Genomic DNA, 16,192 nt, shown 5'->3' with positions numbered 1-16,192 from the left:
ACAACTAGTTTAATTTTCATTTCTTATTAGTAATATGTATTTACTAAAATGGGAGTTCCAAATTACTTATCGTTATTAGATGATGTGAGACCGTTTATTTTTTAAATTTTAACTTACTATTCTGTAGGTTTGTAAATTATACCATCCGGGTTTGCGCTTTCCAATGTCTTTAGATAATCTCCCAAATGATAAGAATACTGACAATTTAATTCAAATAGGTGAATTTAGAACCGCCGTAATAATTTAAATTTAGGAAGTAGCTTAGATTATGAGTTATCAACGAATCATCTGTCAAGGCATGATATTTTGCTAATAATATCCAGCGGATACAACGGAAAAGAACTGTAAATATAAGTAAATTATATAATAAATTGCATAGGATCAACTACATGTACAAAGAATTGATTTTCACAAATATTAATGGTAATTTACATATAAAAATGACTTTATTTGTGTGTTTAATACTATGAACGCCGCTTCCTGTTTTAATAAATCATAATCACTGTCTGTAGAGAACAACAATAATGAATATTATTACATCTGCCCGTGTAGATCGTCGTTAGAATATAATCAACACAACCTCCAGTTTTTAACAAAGGTATGCTTGAAAGCTAAAAGTTGACATTTTTAGAATTTGAATAATGCCGAGAGGGATAAAATAAATGATAGAATTAAAATCATTAAGGTGGTGACAGAAGAGTCGAGTATGAATATGATATCGACCTTTCTGGTCCAGATATCAAAGACGTCTTCACTGTCAGGAACAAACGCACTGATTGATTCCATAGTACAAAACAAAGCAAATAGAATATTCAGTATGAAGTTACCTTATAAAAATCACTTTTATTGCTAATAATAACGTTTAGTCATACTGAATTCAGAGGTGATTGAGAGTGATGAAATGTAATTTGCACACTAGTTAAATATAGATAAAATACGTAGTATTTTGTTAACTAGTAGTAGTAATATTATTAATGACTGACGTTAATGGCAATGATGTAGACTTTATTACGAGGACGTAATTAAGTCGATAACAGAGAGTGGATATGTGCGAAAATTAAAGTTATTTGTTAACTTTAAGTACAACGGACAGCATCAACACGACAAAGAAGAATTGGAAGAATCGAAGATGAAGTTGTTGGATGAAGTCAATGATAGGTTGTATAACCTGTTTAAAAACAAGTAAGCGCCTGAAATGAGATTTTAAAACCGGTGTTTTAGAGAGTGCTTTGATATAGTAAAGGGACTCAAGTACAGCAGCATATGTATACCCAGCGATGTGAGACTGATAGAGCATCTGCTAGGAGTACAGGAGAATAAGTTGGAAAAATTTTCAAATTACTTGACACAGTAGGTTTTATATAAATAAGTAAACGAGTGTGTTCAATAACTAAGAGTTTAATTGTTAAGGAAGAAAGCATAATACCTTTTAAATTTTAGTTTAAACGGGTCGATTGAAGACGTAGTTAACACAGAAAATGCCACTGTGACCGACGGTAGACTTCACGGTTCTACTAATGTTATTGGTAATTGTGGTAAAAAGGACGAAGGAATAGCCCAGATGAATGAAATATTGAACAACATTAATAGTTTAAAGATCAATTATTCAATAAACAGATTGGAGAATGATTTAAAATCACTAACAAATATAAACAACAGGTGTGGTTATTGATATGTTTGCTGATGCTTATATATAATAACTGATTAAACAATGTTGTAGACTAATACATAGTAATCGAAACAGACTGAGGCAGAATAACTTTATCACATTTCTAAGTTTGTTATGAATAGTTGATTATAGAAAATTGATTAGATGTAATGTTGATTGATTAGTGTAAACAGAGCAATATTAATAGAATAGAATGTAGATAAATATTTGGAAAGGTACTATGAGCAATAGTAGTAGTTGTAGTAGTTGCAGTAGTAATAATATGAGCAATGGCAGCAATGATAATAATAACATAGATTATTATAAAGAAGCTCAAAACTCGACGATAATATTCTTGGTTGTCGCTACACTGGTTCTACACACAGTAACGTCGGCATTTTTCAACGGTTTACTACTGAAGTATGCAGCAAAAAAAATATATACACACACATGTATCAACACACATATATAGTAAACATCCTTTATTGATGTTAATTTACAGGTTGAAAGTTAACAATTTTAACGTGCCAGAAGTTTTGAAGAAGTTAGTTACGAGATGTAAGTTCCGACTCCTAATACGGAAATATTTAGTCAAATTGAGGTCATGGGTGCTCTTTTACGTATTTCTAATCGGTTTTTACCTTATTTTTGATTTTGTTAGCAATAAGTTCTTGTTGAAGAGGGAGTTTGATAAGAACAAGTACCAACAGCAAAAGGTGCGTTACAACAGCATACATGATTGTACTAGAGTTATTCGAAACACTTGAATGATTTGAAGAATAAGCTGAGTAGTATTAAAAGGAATGTACCATAGATAACATAATGTATATTATAAATAGGTACGTGTATAAATATGAGTGTGTTTACAAGAGTCGGTATGGTATTAAAAGGTAACAAGATCGTGGAAACACAACATAATAATAAATTTAAAACAAAATTACAAATAAGCTTGTAAACGTGACGATTAAGAGTTGTTTGCACTTGATTCAAAAAGAGTAAAATAGCTTTCTAGTCGATCAGTCTGAATGGCATTAATTATAGAAAAACTAACCAGTTTATCCAGTTGGTGAACTTCCTCCGTATTAAACCACGTTAATTTGTTCCCGTTTCTAAATGGATTTAAATGGGTATGGGACGACTTACACATCGATGAAACATAATACAGGCTCGAGTTTTCCGTCACAGTCCCTTTTTCCCATGAAAACGAAACACTTTTTACCAGAAGGAAGCTGTAAAAGATGAAGTTTATGACAAGAAACTAACTTCGATAATAGGGGAACGCTTATCAGGAGGAGGAGGCCAGTATGTGTATCTTTTTTGCAGAGAAGTGGAAGGAAGGTGTGCCGCTCGAAAAGCGTGTTTGAAATGCGATATTACAAACATATTGTTATTAATATAATTAAAAGTTTTTTTAAAATAATTTACAGTTAAAATTTGTAGAATTAGTGTAAAAATCAGCCATTTTAACTGACTGAATACTTCTCACCCAATATGATGTTCAAAATAAGTTGTTTGTAAATTTATTTTATTTAATTTTGCTTTAAGGTATTTAAGTGCCTTTAATTTTTATAAATTTTACGAATTTGGAGATATTGACCTTACTATCGACCTATATTATAAGATCAGTTCCATTGGAAACTTCCTCAAGGTTCTCGCATATAAACGACCTAAATTGAATTGTATCGCATTTAACATTAACAATGTTTCAACCCATACGTACGTATAACCTAGCTCCCTTTTCGGAGCTGCGAGTAGTGACTGAAAACTTTCACTCGTCGATTCCTATCCTTCCTTCCATAACAGTAAGTTTTAACTCAAGCCCCAAAAATATGAAACTAACGCTAACTCAGCTTCTTAACACCTCAAACAGCAGTAGTGAAGCCTATGAGAAGGGCACTGCCGAAATATTCGGGAAGGAATTGGTGCCAGGAGTCGAGTTGGAGCTGGGAGAAGGCGAAAAGTTGGCGATATTTACGTGGGTAGGATGCTCTATACAGATCAAGGGAGTCGTACAGCAAGTTAGTTGAACGTAGGTCTAAATACACACAGGAATACGAGGCCCCTGACAACTCGATGAAGGAATACTTGAATGTAACAAGTGCCCTGGACGCAGAGAGAGAGTCAGCATGTTTGAAGAATAAGCAAGGACCAAGGGTAAGATTTTAAATTCACATGAGCATCAGGTCCTGGTAACCGGCTCCCCGTCCAGTGGGAAATCATCCTTTTGTATGATATTGTGTAACTATGCATTCAGAAGCGGCTGGACGCCAGTTTTCGTGGAGGCAGACCCTAGGTAAGATTTGAAATGGTCTAAGTAGCATATACACACAAAAATACACATACAAACGGGAATTCAGAGGTTCAACGGATAAGAGGCCAATTAGATTTCACCCAGGGACAGTAGGAGCGACCGTCATAACGGACATGGACGACGTAATGCCAAAAAATCCACTAGTGTACTTTTACGGCTATTCGTACTCTAACGATAACGAGTGCCTATACAACCACGTGAGTTGGAATATGGATTTAACGACGTAGACCATGAAGGCCCTAAGCGCTTCAGTGGAGCTCATGTTAGAGGAGAATCTGAGGAATCAGCCTCAAAATCGCAGAACTGACGAAGTAAACGACATTGGTAAATACATAGCAGCGTCAGGTGAGTAATAACTCGTATTTCAAAACATACTCAAGAAAGATGTTATTCCGTGATTTATAAATTCCTAAAAGCCTATTGGACCAATTATATACACTCAAGATCTGATACGTGATTCAACGAATACGTAGGAATGATCATCAACGCACCCTATCAAGCCAGCAAGGAAACCATAACGAGACTGGCGGATATTTTTAAGATAACGATGATAATAGTTATCGACAGTCCATCGATACACCAGGATTTAATAAAGTACTACTCGCTCAGTAAGAATATAATGGATCCAGTGGCGACGTCCTACATCACTAACCTGGCATTCAACCAACCCACAAATCAAACTGAGCAGGCGGAGGAACCGAAAAGTGAGTAAAATATTTATCTATTATCAATTACCCCGTGGAAGATGCCACGTAGCACGGCATCGGCGCAAATACGGGTGTATATTTCACCTAATAGACTCTAGTGTAACGCATTATGTAAGAGAGGGTATTTATACCGTAAATTGATGTATGGCACGTAAAAATGCATAAATTTAATAGCGGACGCGATATTTCAGCACACAGCGCAAGACGTTAATATGTACTTCAGGCACGGAGAGCAAAAACGGCGGCCGGAGCGAGGAGAAGAGTGAAATGTTGGTCTTATCATCCTCGAAGCTGGAAGGAGTTGTGGCCGTAAGTGATGTGCATACACTAGCACGAGATAACTATTAATTACGAATACAGGTGGACCATAATAGACTGAAATATATCAACTACATTAATTGGGCTAACTATTTTGAAATCGGCTCGTTGGGGAAGATGCACATAATCAAATTTAATATGAACCAGGTCAATTTTGTGTTCATTGAAACCATAGAGCCGTTGTCCAGAGATGCTCTGCCGACAGGTACGGAAATCCGCGAATATATTTATTTTATTGAGCTAGATATGCGTGTACACTACTGACGTATTGTCGCCATTTCTTCGCATTCAACCCCTGTGTAGATGAGGAGTACGTTGCGCGGCACAAGGAGTTGTATTGCAACACCTGGAGCGGGGACCCTTTATCGCTGACGAATCTCGTCGTGTCGGTGCCTTCCACTCAGGATGCGAAGCTGGTGCCTTACTCGAACATCCTGGGATTCTTCCACGTTCGATCAGTGGAGCAGTACCACGTAATAGCGTCTCTAGTTATTCGGCTATATTTACCCTATTTATTCCCCCCTTGTCTCCTCATTATTAACACTGGTTTAGGAGGAATCTCGTGAGGACGAGGTTGAGCCGGCTTATCACCTCGAGGTCTGTTGCCAGACCATATACTCTCCAACTTCACTGCCGAGTCACCTGGTTGTGCCCGGTGACTTTAAGACTATGAAATTCGCCCAGTTTTGAAGTTCCCGCTCGCCCTGAGGGACCATGGAATACACACCATACACTACTATCTAGCGCGTATACTCATTCCAAAATATTAACGTTAATGTTCAATTTTTATAAATAAATAAATTTTTAATTAAGAATATAAATGGAATCCTGCTTTTCGTATGCGATGGGCAGGCTAATTCGCGTGGTGTCTATCACATATGGTGTAAACGGTTCATGGATCATATCTTAGTTATTTAGGTTTAATTATATTAAATCCGACAAAATACACGTAGATGGCATGGTTGTGACGTGAAGTTATTTGTACAGTGATGATATGTTGCAGAGTTTATTAATCGGTGTATAAACTTCCTTTTCCTTGGGGTACTGTTTTATGTAAGTTCGCATTTCCGGCGTGAGTGTGCTTGCTGAGGTTTCTGGCGTGTTACACATGTCTAACATTGCGCCGAGCTGTCTTTCCAGATCCAGCATCGAGTCACTTTTTTCCCCAACACACCCCAATTCATTTTCGCTCTTACTCAACCTGCTGCCTAATGTGTTGTTCAAACTGGCAGGAAAGGACTTTTCCTTGTTCAAATAGGTCAGTAATGGTTTGTCTTTGTTTAAACTTTCGAGCATAACCTGCGACTCTATTCTACTCTATCATGTACGACAGTTTTCCTGCCACCTCCATGTCCAGATTAAAGTTTACGGAAAGTACTTCTGGAGATGTCTCCCATAGGTTCCATTTCTTTTGCCACACTAGCCATGAAAGGTGTGAGGAGATTCTGTCGTTGGTGTTGTGGAAGAAGGCACACCTGTGGGCGAAATTACATACGTTCATCACTGCCATGCTACATCTCTTCGTTTTATGTAGTATGGGGTGGAAAATTACTTCCAGTTTGGTATGTGATAGTGGGCATAGTCCGTCATCGCAGTTTTTTCCCAGCTGGCACTCCACCGGTAGGTAAAAATAGTGCATAGGGCATCTGCGTTTAAATTTACTAGATAAAAAGGGACAATTTTTTCTCGGATTAAAACTTCTACTTACTGGCAATGTGTCCGTCATTTTATCATCTATATGTGCGCATTTTATCTCTCAGTATCCCGATCACTACCACTCTTAATTGGTGGACAATAATTTGTATATAAACAATTTTTGTGTACAATGTTGTTTTAAAAATATCCTAAAATTATATTAAGTGTATTTTTTATATTTGTTTTCGATAATTTGACATTCGTAATCTACGTCTGGTATCTGGACTGTTCCGTTTTACTTTTAATTCGGCGGCACTTTTACACATTTAATCTGTTTTATAACTACATTTATTTTATTCGCTTAAGCGTCATAGCCTTCATTTCCAAATTTGTACCCGATAAGATCCAGATCCAATTCGTACATTGATTCCTATAGTGCTGCTGAACTATATCACTAGTGGCTCAACACACACTTAAATTTGTATGTAACTATGTTTTAATTTTAAATTAAACGATTAAAGGTAAATTTATTGAAATTTGACAAAAATATCCGTACGGCTCAAAAGGATACAAGTCAAAAACCTAACATTGATTTTGGGTCCTATAGTGATTTAAACTCTATTAAAATTATATATTAAGTTCATATGAATACGTAAACAAGATAATTAGCAATATTTCGTGTGGTTATTGGTATAATATGAAATCTCCTGACTCTAAACCTATTTGTTGCGTTATATTTTAAAAATACTCAAGATACAATTCAGCTATTAAACCTCTAACATTACTGTGGTTATATATCACCTGTATAATAGTTGTTATAATGACAAAAAACTTTATTGACAACTTTTGAAAAAGTAGGTCAAGTCCCTCTACAATTTATTTACTATAAACATGGATCAATTGACTATGATTGGTCCAACACAATTATTTGGTATGTTAATGATGTGTACCGTGTGAGATTTTAATCTTTGACAAGTTTAAGGGACAATTTAAGATTAGCAATTTTGCAACACATCAGTGTCCAGAATTGTAACAAACTTCAAAAATGAAATACGTAGACAAAGAGTAGTGGCCTAAATCTTGAGATCAAAGTACAGCCATTTCAGGTGATTTATATACTAAATGAATTATAGGTGTATACATTTGCCATCCCTAATTGAATGGTGTCAAAATCCCTACAATTAGCCAATCCTATACGAACGATCTATGCTCGTCTACCTATGCGATTATACATTGGGGATACTTTAAGCCTATATTCCTCAGTAGCTTTTTGTCACTGTGTACATTGTATCATAATCATATCCCGATATTATTGTTTTCCACTTTTATCTAAAACAAGGAAGATTGCTTAAAATAGAAGAATTCAACACATAAAGTTCATTTTATCCATTCCAATTATAGTTTCAACGTTTTAGGTTTTATCTATTCTATGTGAACCCAAATATTTAAACAAATAGTACCTTGCTGCACATTCACCTTTGCTTCCACTCAATCCCTCTTTTTCAAAATAACTATGCTGTTTTATGTATTCCAATAATGGATACATAATTGTTGTTGCTATCTTTATTGGTATGGATAGCAAAATTATTTAAAAATTTTATATTAATGAAAAATAGTGACCGATTCACGGGCAGACCGATCTAATGTTGAGGGGCTGCCATCTTCCTAATATATTAAAGTGTTATATATAATGCCAATAACTATACAACAATATAATTTGTGATTGAGTCACTTATAGGCCTATTATTTTTGTGTTCATCAAACAATGACAACACACGTGGTTAACCGCATTGGTATTTTATATGCAAAATGTAGATCTAGAGATTGAATATACGGGTACAGGGATGTATTACGGACCAATAGACGTGTATAAATATGAAAATTTTAAATGTTTCATAGATTTATGAATATATATGTGCATAGATGTGAGAATAGGAAAAAATTGTGTTTTTTTGGAGTGAGGTTATAGGTAACTGAATATCGTAGCATTGATTTATATATCTTACAATCATAAAAATGTGTATTTAAATAATATTAATAATAGTTGACCGCTTAGTACTTCTTGTCAGGTACACCGTGAATTTCGACAGTTTTACAAAGAATCCCACTTAATAAAAATTTATAAAATATTTTAACTATTTTAGTATTTTGTTCATAAGTTATTATTTTATATTTTTTATTCACTGATTAATCAAAATGGTATCATTTTATTTAACTTTTATCTTATTTTACAGTATAGACCCCTTATTTGTTATTTTTTTCTTAGTTTTTTTACATAAAATAAATATTAATAAGTTTTTATAATTATTTTTATTAAAATGAATTATTATCTAATGATTTATTTTAGTCTACAAAACAGCCTGGTGCATCCACTATGATTGGTGGACAACGTGTCGCCCAAAGGTATTTTATAAATGAATTTAATTAATAACTTATTCAATTTAATTTTTTAGGAAGAAGACTCACTCAGAATCTACAGGGACCAAGTCCAACCTTCCACGTAACTCAGGGTTTCAAAAGTACTATGGATTAACCACAACCGGTCTGGAAATGTGAGTACCATAATTAAATATATTTATATTATTAGGGGACAGCAGTCTGTTCTTCTTTTAGCCCTTATATACATGGGTCTCGTGGTACTTTTTCATATCGTATCAAGGCTAAATTTCGGAGGGAAATCTTAGATTGAAGATTTTTTATTAATGTATTTGGCTTCATAATATTCTTTTTACACTGTTATATGGCCTGTGTAGACAGTATTCTATATATTGTTTTCCACATTTTTTACGTAGCTGCATTGTTCATTTTACATTTATTTTATCGGTGAATCCATATTTTCCTTTTCAAAAACTGTTTTTTATTGTTGTTTATTATTATATGGTTTTTATTTTTGTTGAATTTTGTCTTATGTGTGTAATAACTTTTAATATTACGTAATGAGTGTTTTTTTGTTCATAAATCGGTGTTTTTCTACAACACTAAGATTAGATTCTCATTATGTAATTAATAATCTGTATAAATTTCGATTTAAGAGATTTGAACACTCTGGTCTTGATTCTACACATGTTTCAAGCGTATGATATTAACTATTTATCTAGTTTCAACATTAAAGTGCATATTATTCAAGTTCAAATGAATTTTGTGATTCATTCTCATCATATATTCATAGTTACCTCAAGTGGCATCTATCCATGACCCAGTTGTAGTCAGACGACCCGGTGAAATCATAGATATTCGCACTTTGACCAGGAATTATTGGTCATTTCCAGGTACCGACAGTATCTTTTAATAGATATCAGCTGTTGGATTTAACTCAACCTTGGAGCTGCCTGTTTATGTTTATGAATATTACGACAGAAAGAACATTAAGGAGGAAATCAGGAGTGTGACGGTGCCTAATGAAATTTTTGGAGTTCCTATTCGTCCAGATATTTTGCACAGGTGCTACCAATTCTACAGAAGGGCTAAAGCAGGCTATTCTGAGGATATGGAACTGTACAAATGGGAGGTATAAATTTAATCATCATGCAGTAAACTGACACACCTATATATGGCACTTATTTAATGTAGTGGCCCGGCAGTACTAAAAAATGGAGGAAACAGCAAAAAACTGGAAAGGCTAGAATAGGTTGGAAGAAGTCGCCTGGCAAATACTTGGGAGTATTCGCACACCCGCTGCGGCCCAGGGACCACCGCACCAAACTACAGAGGAGAAGTAGGTAAACTCATTTTAATTATTCTCAGCCCTATACACTGGTTTGAAGACCATGTTGTCTGTCAAGTTTGCGCAGTCGCAGATACATGTGGTCGATTCGTTTTTTGTGTCGTCCCACAAAACGAAGTACGCTGTGCAAAATTTGCGGCGTATTCTCGGTATTTTGATATAGGTATTAAAATAAGCTTATAGGACCAAAATGTAACTCGGCAATGCTAGTATTCGAGGGATTGAAGGACTCGAACGAAAATTTTAGGTGGTCAACTGCAAATATCCCATCTGTGAGGAGGGAGACTGTCGAGGTAACCACTGAGATAATTTAACCTTCCAGGGGGTGAATGTGTATAATTTGCTTAAATATAGGCAGGTGGTCATAACTGAGGCCGCGCTGGGCAAGTTGATCCACTACATCCAGCAATATCCCAAGAAGTGCGGCTGGCTTCCCAGGTACGCAATCCAACTATGAATATATGCGAAATAATCATATTAAATATGATTTAAAAAATTAGGTACGCAACCCCTGACAATACACCTGCCCCCGTGCCTGAGAAGGTGAGGTCGTGGAACACCAGCTGGATCGAGAGCAGACTGAGGCAAAGACTTTCCCCGGATTCCAAGGTAAATTTTAAGGAAAAGGCTGCGAAGTTTTTTGCTGACTAAAATGCGATTGGTTATGATATTTTATGTAGTTCTTTTTGCCTAGACTCACATTATGGTGTATAGCGAGATTGGATTGAACGCGTGAAGAGCTGGAAGTGGTCCTCCGACACAAAGGGCGCCTTAAAGGTGCCCAGAGATGACCCTCTTAAATCCTTCAGACTAGTCAGTATTCCCAGCTCCGATTCAGAGGAAATAAGGAAACGGTTCCAGTACATATACGACGCAGTATTTGATGGCGTCGAAGAGCTCGAAATCGACTGCAATGACTGTGTCGACGTATGTTCTGATCCCATCACTTTCGTTCAGGAACACCACGCAGAGCTGGTATTATTCAACCACCTTTATGTATTTTAGGACTTAAATAGCGTGAATTGTTTAAAGGCTCTTAGATTAAAAAAAAAATAAATTTTAATTGCCGGTCCGGCTCATATGTCTGCGGATATATCCATAATCTTTGTGGGATGATTTTGGTACTCATATCGCTTATTGAACATATTAACTACCGTTTAGTTGCGTTTTTGATTTGGTGATTCAGCTCTAGTAAAATTCTAAAATCTTTATTGTGGCTCTTGCACTTACAGTTTCATACTGTCCAGGTAGCGCCTCTTTCTCCTCAGCTGGGCCCTAGAACGCTAATTGGTGGTTGCACTCGCTTACTTGAGCATTTCTAACACGTCCTCTTCCGCCTGCCTCTTCCACAGTGAAGTCAGGATGTATTGGAGGTTGACGTACAGCTGCAGTATGTTATGTCAAATCGTGTTTTTCTTGGGTCGTACCTTTATGAACTTTTTAATTTCCGATATAGAATCGCTGTTCATCTGAATAGAGTTGTTCCGAATAGCTAGTTACGTTTTTCAATTGGTCCAGGTACGTTAGGATTGAACTCACGAACTCCGAGTACAAAACCTTGAAGCTTTCCCTCAAATCGTTCGTCTGATTTTCCAGGGGAATCAGTGTCTCGGAATCCAGTACAAATTCATCCTCCTTGAACTGAATCTTGATTGTGTGTAAATACGCTCACCTTCTCTTGGGTGCCGAACGAATACCAGGATTCATTCGGAGGTAGTGGAGGCGGTGGCCCATCGAAACATTTTAGTTTTTCATAATTAAAAACTAGGTAATGCGAATCTTTTCCTTCCTCCTTTATTTCTTGGAGCTTGGATTCTAGTGGATTCTCCTGGTTGGGCGATTTTAGACTATATTTCTGATAAAAAATGGGCGGCGGTGGAAATCCGTATAAAAAATCGTCCATAAATATAGGAAAATGTATAAAAGCTAATCGCTGTGTATTTAAAGGCAATAAATAAATGATTTGATGTAGTGTGAAGTAAAACACAATACGGCATTTAATCTGCCATACACAAATCCTCAAACCAGCAAAAAGATGCAAATATGGGTATCAAATGAAGTATATTTATGTGGCTATGAGATTAAAATGTATTAAAGATGAAGGTGTGATCCAAAATCTTGGTAGTGTGTTTTCCGAGGGCGAACCGGGCGACATACGCCTGCAAACCTTATCAAAATGTGGAGGTGTTGCCAGAATATGCGTTACAGCTGTATGGCTCGTTGATGAACTCTCAGATGTTCATTATTTCGAGGCTAGATTCGCAAGATGATATCAAATTGTTTAATTCGTCCTCCAACAACCTTACACAATCAGTACCTTTCGGGAAATCTATAGGAAGCGACTTCAAATTGGATCTTATGTTTATCATCAGAACTATCTTGGATATAATTTTACTGGAAAGAGCGTACTTGGACAACACGACTTTGACGTTCTTATCATACATCTCCCAGTTCTTCTGCCAAACGAGCCAAGATAGGTACGAAGCTAGTCTATCCTTCTCGCTATGATAGAAGGCGCACTTCTTTTCAAATTTGCACTGGCCTTTAATGGCCAATGAACACTTTTTTGTCTTGTGTAAGATGGGGTGGAAGATGACCTCTAGAACTGTGTGAGATAAAGGGCAGTAGCCATCTTTGCATCCCAGCATAAAAGGGCACTCAATAGGAATATAAAAGTATCGTATAGGGCATCGCCTCTTGAACTTATAGGATAAAAAAGGGCTTTCATGGTCCGGGTCAAACGACCTGGATATAGGTATTGTACCTCGCATTGTTGATTTTGGTGTATATTAAAGGTGTTTATTTATGTCTGTCCATTTGAAGTACTATCCGATCAATAATTGTACATCGGACCGCTACACAAACAATTTCCGATCAGAAACCCGTAGAGAATTTTGTGAAAAAGCTATTGATTTTAATAACAAATAACATTTAAAGGTACACAACACAACAAAATAAATATTAAACGTTAAAAAAGGTGTTCAAAACGTTTAATATTTATTACATAATTGACCGTTGAGTTGCAAAATCAAAGACATTGGTGATCACATGGTGGCAATTGAAACTAATTTCAAATAGTACCTTTAAAAATCATCTATTATTAACAGAATATGAATATTTCACCATTTTACTACAATCCCACATTGCCCGATCACTCCATTGTTCCTCACTTTTGTTTGCTTTACTTAACTAGTTATATTTTTAACTTATATTTTATATTTTCATTAAATCTTAAAAACTAATTTTAGGACCAGAATCATACTATTTTCTAACAGAGACGTTTTTTATTTTGTTTGTTTTACACCTACCCTCCTTTGTTCCCTCGGATTCTTAGGTTGTTTAATCCAATTTCTTTACTCTTGCTAGGCCATAGCCTTTTATTTAAAAATTGTTTTTATGTAGCTAGGATCCCTTTGTATTTGTCAAATGTGTTATTTACTTTTATATCTACGTCATGAAAATTATTCAATATTCATTTATACGAACCTTGTTCTATTTTCTTTCAGACATTTATTTTCTTTTATGGCTACTTATACTAACTTAGCCATTTTATATTATTTGGACTGGAGGGAGTTGTGTGTCAGCTAAGTAGATTTTTTTTCTCTTTGAATTGGACTGAGAATCAGTTAGTTCAATAGTTTCATTAATTTTTAAGCCTGTATATTTGTCTTAAGTCTCTGTGTTATGCCCATCCTACTAATACAATTGCCTGATTCTGTTATGTATACATAAAGTCGACGCCTGTTTTTGAAAATATAGAAATATGCACTATCTCAAACAAATAAAATATAATAGTACGATATTTGCAGTTCGTTTGCTTAGAGCGTGCTTAAAGAGTTTTGTTTTCCCTGAACCTCGGTATTGTGTGATAATTTTTCTTTACGAGCTCCTTAAGCTTCTTTACGTGTGGATCAAGGTGTATAAACACCCTTTTTTTTAAGAAGTCGTTCATATACACGTGTAGAAACAGGACCCACAAGAGCACGAAGGTTACCAACACAGAAGGCACCACTTTGAGAAGCAGTCCTAATAAGTAGAATCCTACCAGTGAAACGAGCGAATTTACTGAGTCTTCCCATACTATTACCGAAAGCAACTTGTTTGCGAACAGGTTTACGTTGCTGCAGAGTGCTTTGGTTGCCTTCTCCAGGTTTCTTTGAGATACCACTTCGTTGACCAGGTCACTTTTAGCCTTAAGCTTGTCTCCCAGCAGTGTTTTAAGAAGTCCTCCGAACACGACGAACAACACCAGTATTTTACAGACTAGAAATAGTGGTGGCACCTTTAGGACGTACGTTGAGAACTGTAAGATGTTGAATCCAACGAGTAGTACAAATGGCACAAAACATGATTGCTTATCCATCTACGCAATATATGAACGTTTGCAAGGGTTATATCCACAATGCGTGGCCGTGTGATTATCTAACTAGATTCTACTATGTTTGTTTATAGTCCATGTTAATTTTCAATTATTAATAGGAATCTACATTCTTTTTATCTACTGATATCTATCCCTGTGTCGTACCTCTATATTCTGCTTTTTTATCTTGGTTGCGTTACCTCAATATGTTGTATTAATTTTATTATCTATAATGTACCAATATACTCTGTTAAAATACAATCTTCGTTAAAAGATTGACAATAAGTTTATTTATTATTTTATAGTAAATTAAATAGTTACCTTTTACTCTAAATCTAATACTGAATTTTATGGATGGGGTGATGATTCTATATAAAAATATATTTAAGCTGTGAGCTTTTGTTAACTTGCTCTTAATAAGCAACTTTTTAGTATTACATTATGATCCAGTGCAGTGTGTATGGAACTTATGCATAGAACCGAGTATATGTGTATGTGTTTATTATAGTACATTATTTTTGGTGTTCGCTACATCTTCTCCCTTAGTCTCTTGGCAGAATTGCACAAATTGTTGTACACTTTACCAGGTTGACTTCCGAGGATTAAACTACATATCGAGTGTCGAGCCAGCTTGATGCTGTTGAAGCTACCCATTATGTGTATCTTATTTTCTGCCAAAATCACTCTGGTCTTTGTCATATTTTCTATTGCGTGCTTTGTTTTGCCGTCCTTCCCTGAAATTCTTCCTATGCATCGAGACAGGTGTTCTCCGTGTAGCCTTTTTACGTCGTTTATTTCAAAGCTCTCTATGAATATATCCTCCAACCTGAGTATTGCTTCTGCATCCTTTAGCTCAAATCCTAGCATAAAGGCGTTTATATAGTCCTGTGCTTTCTGCAGCATAGATAAATCTGGAGATTCTTGTGATGGTCTCACTTCAACACATTTCGTTCTAGTGCACATACGGATTTGTAAATGAAGCCTTTCTACTACCGTTCTAACTATTGTTTCCCAGTTGTTCTGTAAGGGAGTCATGCGATTTGGAGGTACTGGAATCCTTCTCAGGTTTACAAAGGAGTATGATTTCAATGACTTCTTTTTTGTTTTCCTCTTAGCATCGTAGGCTTTAGTAATTTTTTTGCTTTTGATTTTCTTTACCTTATCATTGAACTCCTTTTCCTTCTTAGTTTTACGGGATTTTGACTTAGGTTTAACCTGAGCCTTAGTCATCTTATATATTCAAATTTATTTGATTAAAAATGTGAGTTATGTGAATACAGTGCTATTTTTAAATTTAATAAGTTTTAAAATGAGATATGTTTAGTAATTATCCAAATGTGATGTGAGAAGTTACATAAAAGGATTCCTTAAAACGTCTGAGATAAAAATTCTTATTATATGTTCTAATTAAACATAATAATTTGTCTACATTCCTCTTTAGGTTTTAAACATCTTATAAATAAAATATAATACATAATAAGTTAACTAC

The 16,192-nt window shown here is 35.5% G+C and overlaps 10 protein-coding genes across 10 annotated transcripts; 4 read left to right on the top strand and 6 right to left on the bottom strand.

Moving 5' to 3' along the window:
• Positions 1 to 48: 48 nt before the first annotated feature.
• On the top strand, positions 49 to 2,603 carry TOT_010000843 (conserved hypothetical protein; the record flags this gene model as incomplete). Its single annotated transcript, XM_009691393.1, has 12 exons — positions 49 to 92; positions 380 to 423; positions 513 to 598; positions 632 to 815; positions 867 to 903; positions 1,003 to 1,182; positions 1,222 to 1,350; positions 1,441 to 1,664; positions 1,966 to 2,068; positions 2,151 to 2,364; positions 2,397 to 2,439; positions 2,488 to 2,603. 12 exons carry the CDS (start codon positions 49 to 51, stop codon positions 2,601 to 2,603), a joined length of 1,404 nt encoding a protein of 467 aa, XP_009689688.1.
• Positions 2,604 to 2,612: 9 nt separating this feature from the next.
• Positions 2,613 to 3,031, bottom strand: TOT_010000842 (conserved hypothetical protein; the record flags this gene model as incomplete). The annotated part of the gene is made up of 3 exons (XM_009691392.1): positions 2,613 to 2,757; positions 2,792 to 2,877; positions 2,912 to 3,031. The coding sequence occupies 3 exons, from the start codon at positions 3,029 to 3,031 to the stop codon at positions 2,613 to 2,615; spliced, it is 351 nt and encodes a 116-aa protein (XP_009689687.1).
• Positions 3,032 to 3,348: 317 nt separating this feature from the next.
• On the top strand, positions 3,349 to 5,674 carry TOT_010001306 (conserved hypothetical protein; the record flags this gene model as incomplete). The annotated part of the gene is made up of 11 exons (XM_009691391.1): positions 3,349 to 3,454; positions 3,530 to 3,666; positions 3,698 to 3,802; positions 3,832 to 3,941; positions 4,006 to 4,182; positions 4,204 to 4,283; positions 4,433 to 4,663; positions 4,890 to 4,975; positions 5,027 to 5,189; positions 5,288 to 5,442; positions 5,537 to 5,674. The coding sequence occupies 11 exons, from the start codon at positions 3,349 to 3,351 to the stop codon at positions 5,672 to 5,674; spliced, it is 1,488 nt and encodes a 495-aa protein (XP_009689686.1).
• A 285-nt stretch (positions 5,675 to 5,959) lies between these two features.
• TOT_010000840 (conserved hypothetical protein) lies at positions 5,960 to 6,710 on the bottom strand (the record flags this gene model as incomplete). The annotated part of the gene is given in 2 exon segments (XM_009691390.1): positions 5,960 to 6,296; positions 6,313 to 6,710. The coding sequence occupies 2 exon segments, from the start codon at positions 6,708 to 6,710 to the stop codon at positions 5,960 to 5,962; spliced, it is 735 nt and encodes a 244-aa protein (XP_009689685.1).
• A 2,105-nt stretch (positions 6,711 to 8,815) lies between these two features.
• TOT_010000839 (conserved hypothetical protein) lies at positions 8,816 to 9,303 on the top strand (the record flags this gene model as incomplete). The annotated part of the gene is made up of 4 exons (XM_009691389.1): positions 8,816 to 8,818; positions 8,967 to 9,022; positions 9,073 to 9,171; positions 9,207 to 9,303. The coding sequence occupies 4 exons, from the start codon at positions 8,816 to 8,818 to the stop codon at positions 9,301 to 9,303; spliced, it is 255 nt and encodes an 84-aa protein (XP_009689684.1).
• A 252-nt stretch (positions 9,304 to 9,555) lies between these two features.
• TOT_010000838 (uncharacterized protein) lies at positions 9,556 to 11,665 on the top strand (the record flags this gene model as incomplete). Its single annotated transcript, XM_009691388.1, has 10 exons — positions 9,556 to 9,693; positions 9,789 to 9,897; positions 9,919 to 10,127; positions 10,190 to 10,334; positions 10,364 to 10,492; positions 10,527 to 10,636; positions 10,666 to 10,781; positions 10,844 to 10,952; positions 11,058 to 11,318; positions 11,576 to 11,665. 10 exons carry the CDS (start codon positions 9,556 to 9,558, stop codon positions 11,663 to 11,665), a joined length of 1,416 nt encoding a protein of 471 aa, XP_009689683.1.
• A 118-nt stretch (positions 11,666 to 11,783) lies between these two features.
• Positions 11,784 to 12,246, bottom strand: TOT_010000837 (conserved hypothetical protein; the record flags this gene model as incomplete). Its single annotated transcript, XM_009691387.1, has 2 exons — positions 11,784 to 11,984; positions 12,016 to 12,246. The coding sequence occupies 2 exons, from the start codon at positions 12,244 to 12,246 to the stop codon at positions 11,784 to 11,786; spliced, it is 432 nt and encodes a 143-aa protein (XP_009689682.1).
• Positions 12,247 to 12,574: 328 nt separating this feature from the next.
• On the bottom strand, positions 12,575 to 13,114 carry TOT_010000836 (uncharacterized protein; the record flags this gene model as incomplete). Its single annotated transcript, XM_009691386.1, has 1 exon — positions 12,575 to 13,114. The coding sequence occupies one exon, from the start codon at positions 13,112 to 13,114 to the stop codon at positions 12,575 to 12,577; it is 540 nt and encodes a 179-aa protein (XP_009689681.1).
• Positions 13,115 to 14,172: 1,058 nt separating this feature from the next.
• TOT_010001305 (Conserved hypothetical protein) lies at positions 14,173 to 14,706 on the bottom strand (the record flags this gene model as incomplete). The annotated part of the gene is made up of 1 exon (XM_009691385.1): positions 14,173 to 14,706. One exon carries the CDS (start codon positions 14,704 to 14,706, stop codon positions 14,173 to 14,175), a length of 534 nt encoding a protein of 177 aa, XP_009689680.1.
• A 525-nt stretch (positions 14,707 to 15,231) lies between these two features.
• Positions 15,232 to 15,933, bottom strand: TOT_010001304 (Pre-rRNA-processing protein PNO1; the record flags this gene model as incomplete). The annotated part of the gene is made up of 1 exon (XM_009691384.1): positions 15,232 to 15,933. The coding sequence occupies one exon, from the start codon at positions 15,931 to 15,933 to the stop codon at positions 15,232 to 15,234; it is 702 nt and encodes a 233-aa protein (XP_009689679.1).
• Positions 15,934 to 16,192: the final 259 nt, after the last annotated feature.

Source organism: Theileria orientalis, chromosome 1 (genome assembly GCF_000740895.1).
Source record: "Theileria orientalis strain Shintoku DNA, chromosome 1, complete genome".
NCBI classification, from domain to species: domain Eukaryota; phylum Apicomplexa; class Aconoidasida; order Piroplasmida; family Theileriidae; genus Theileria; species Theileria orientalis.
The sequence above is the reverse complement of the archived record's forward strand: the minus strand, read 5'-3'. Positions and strand labels throughout refer to the sequence as shown.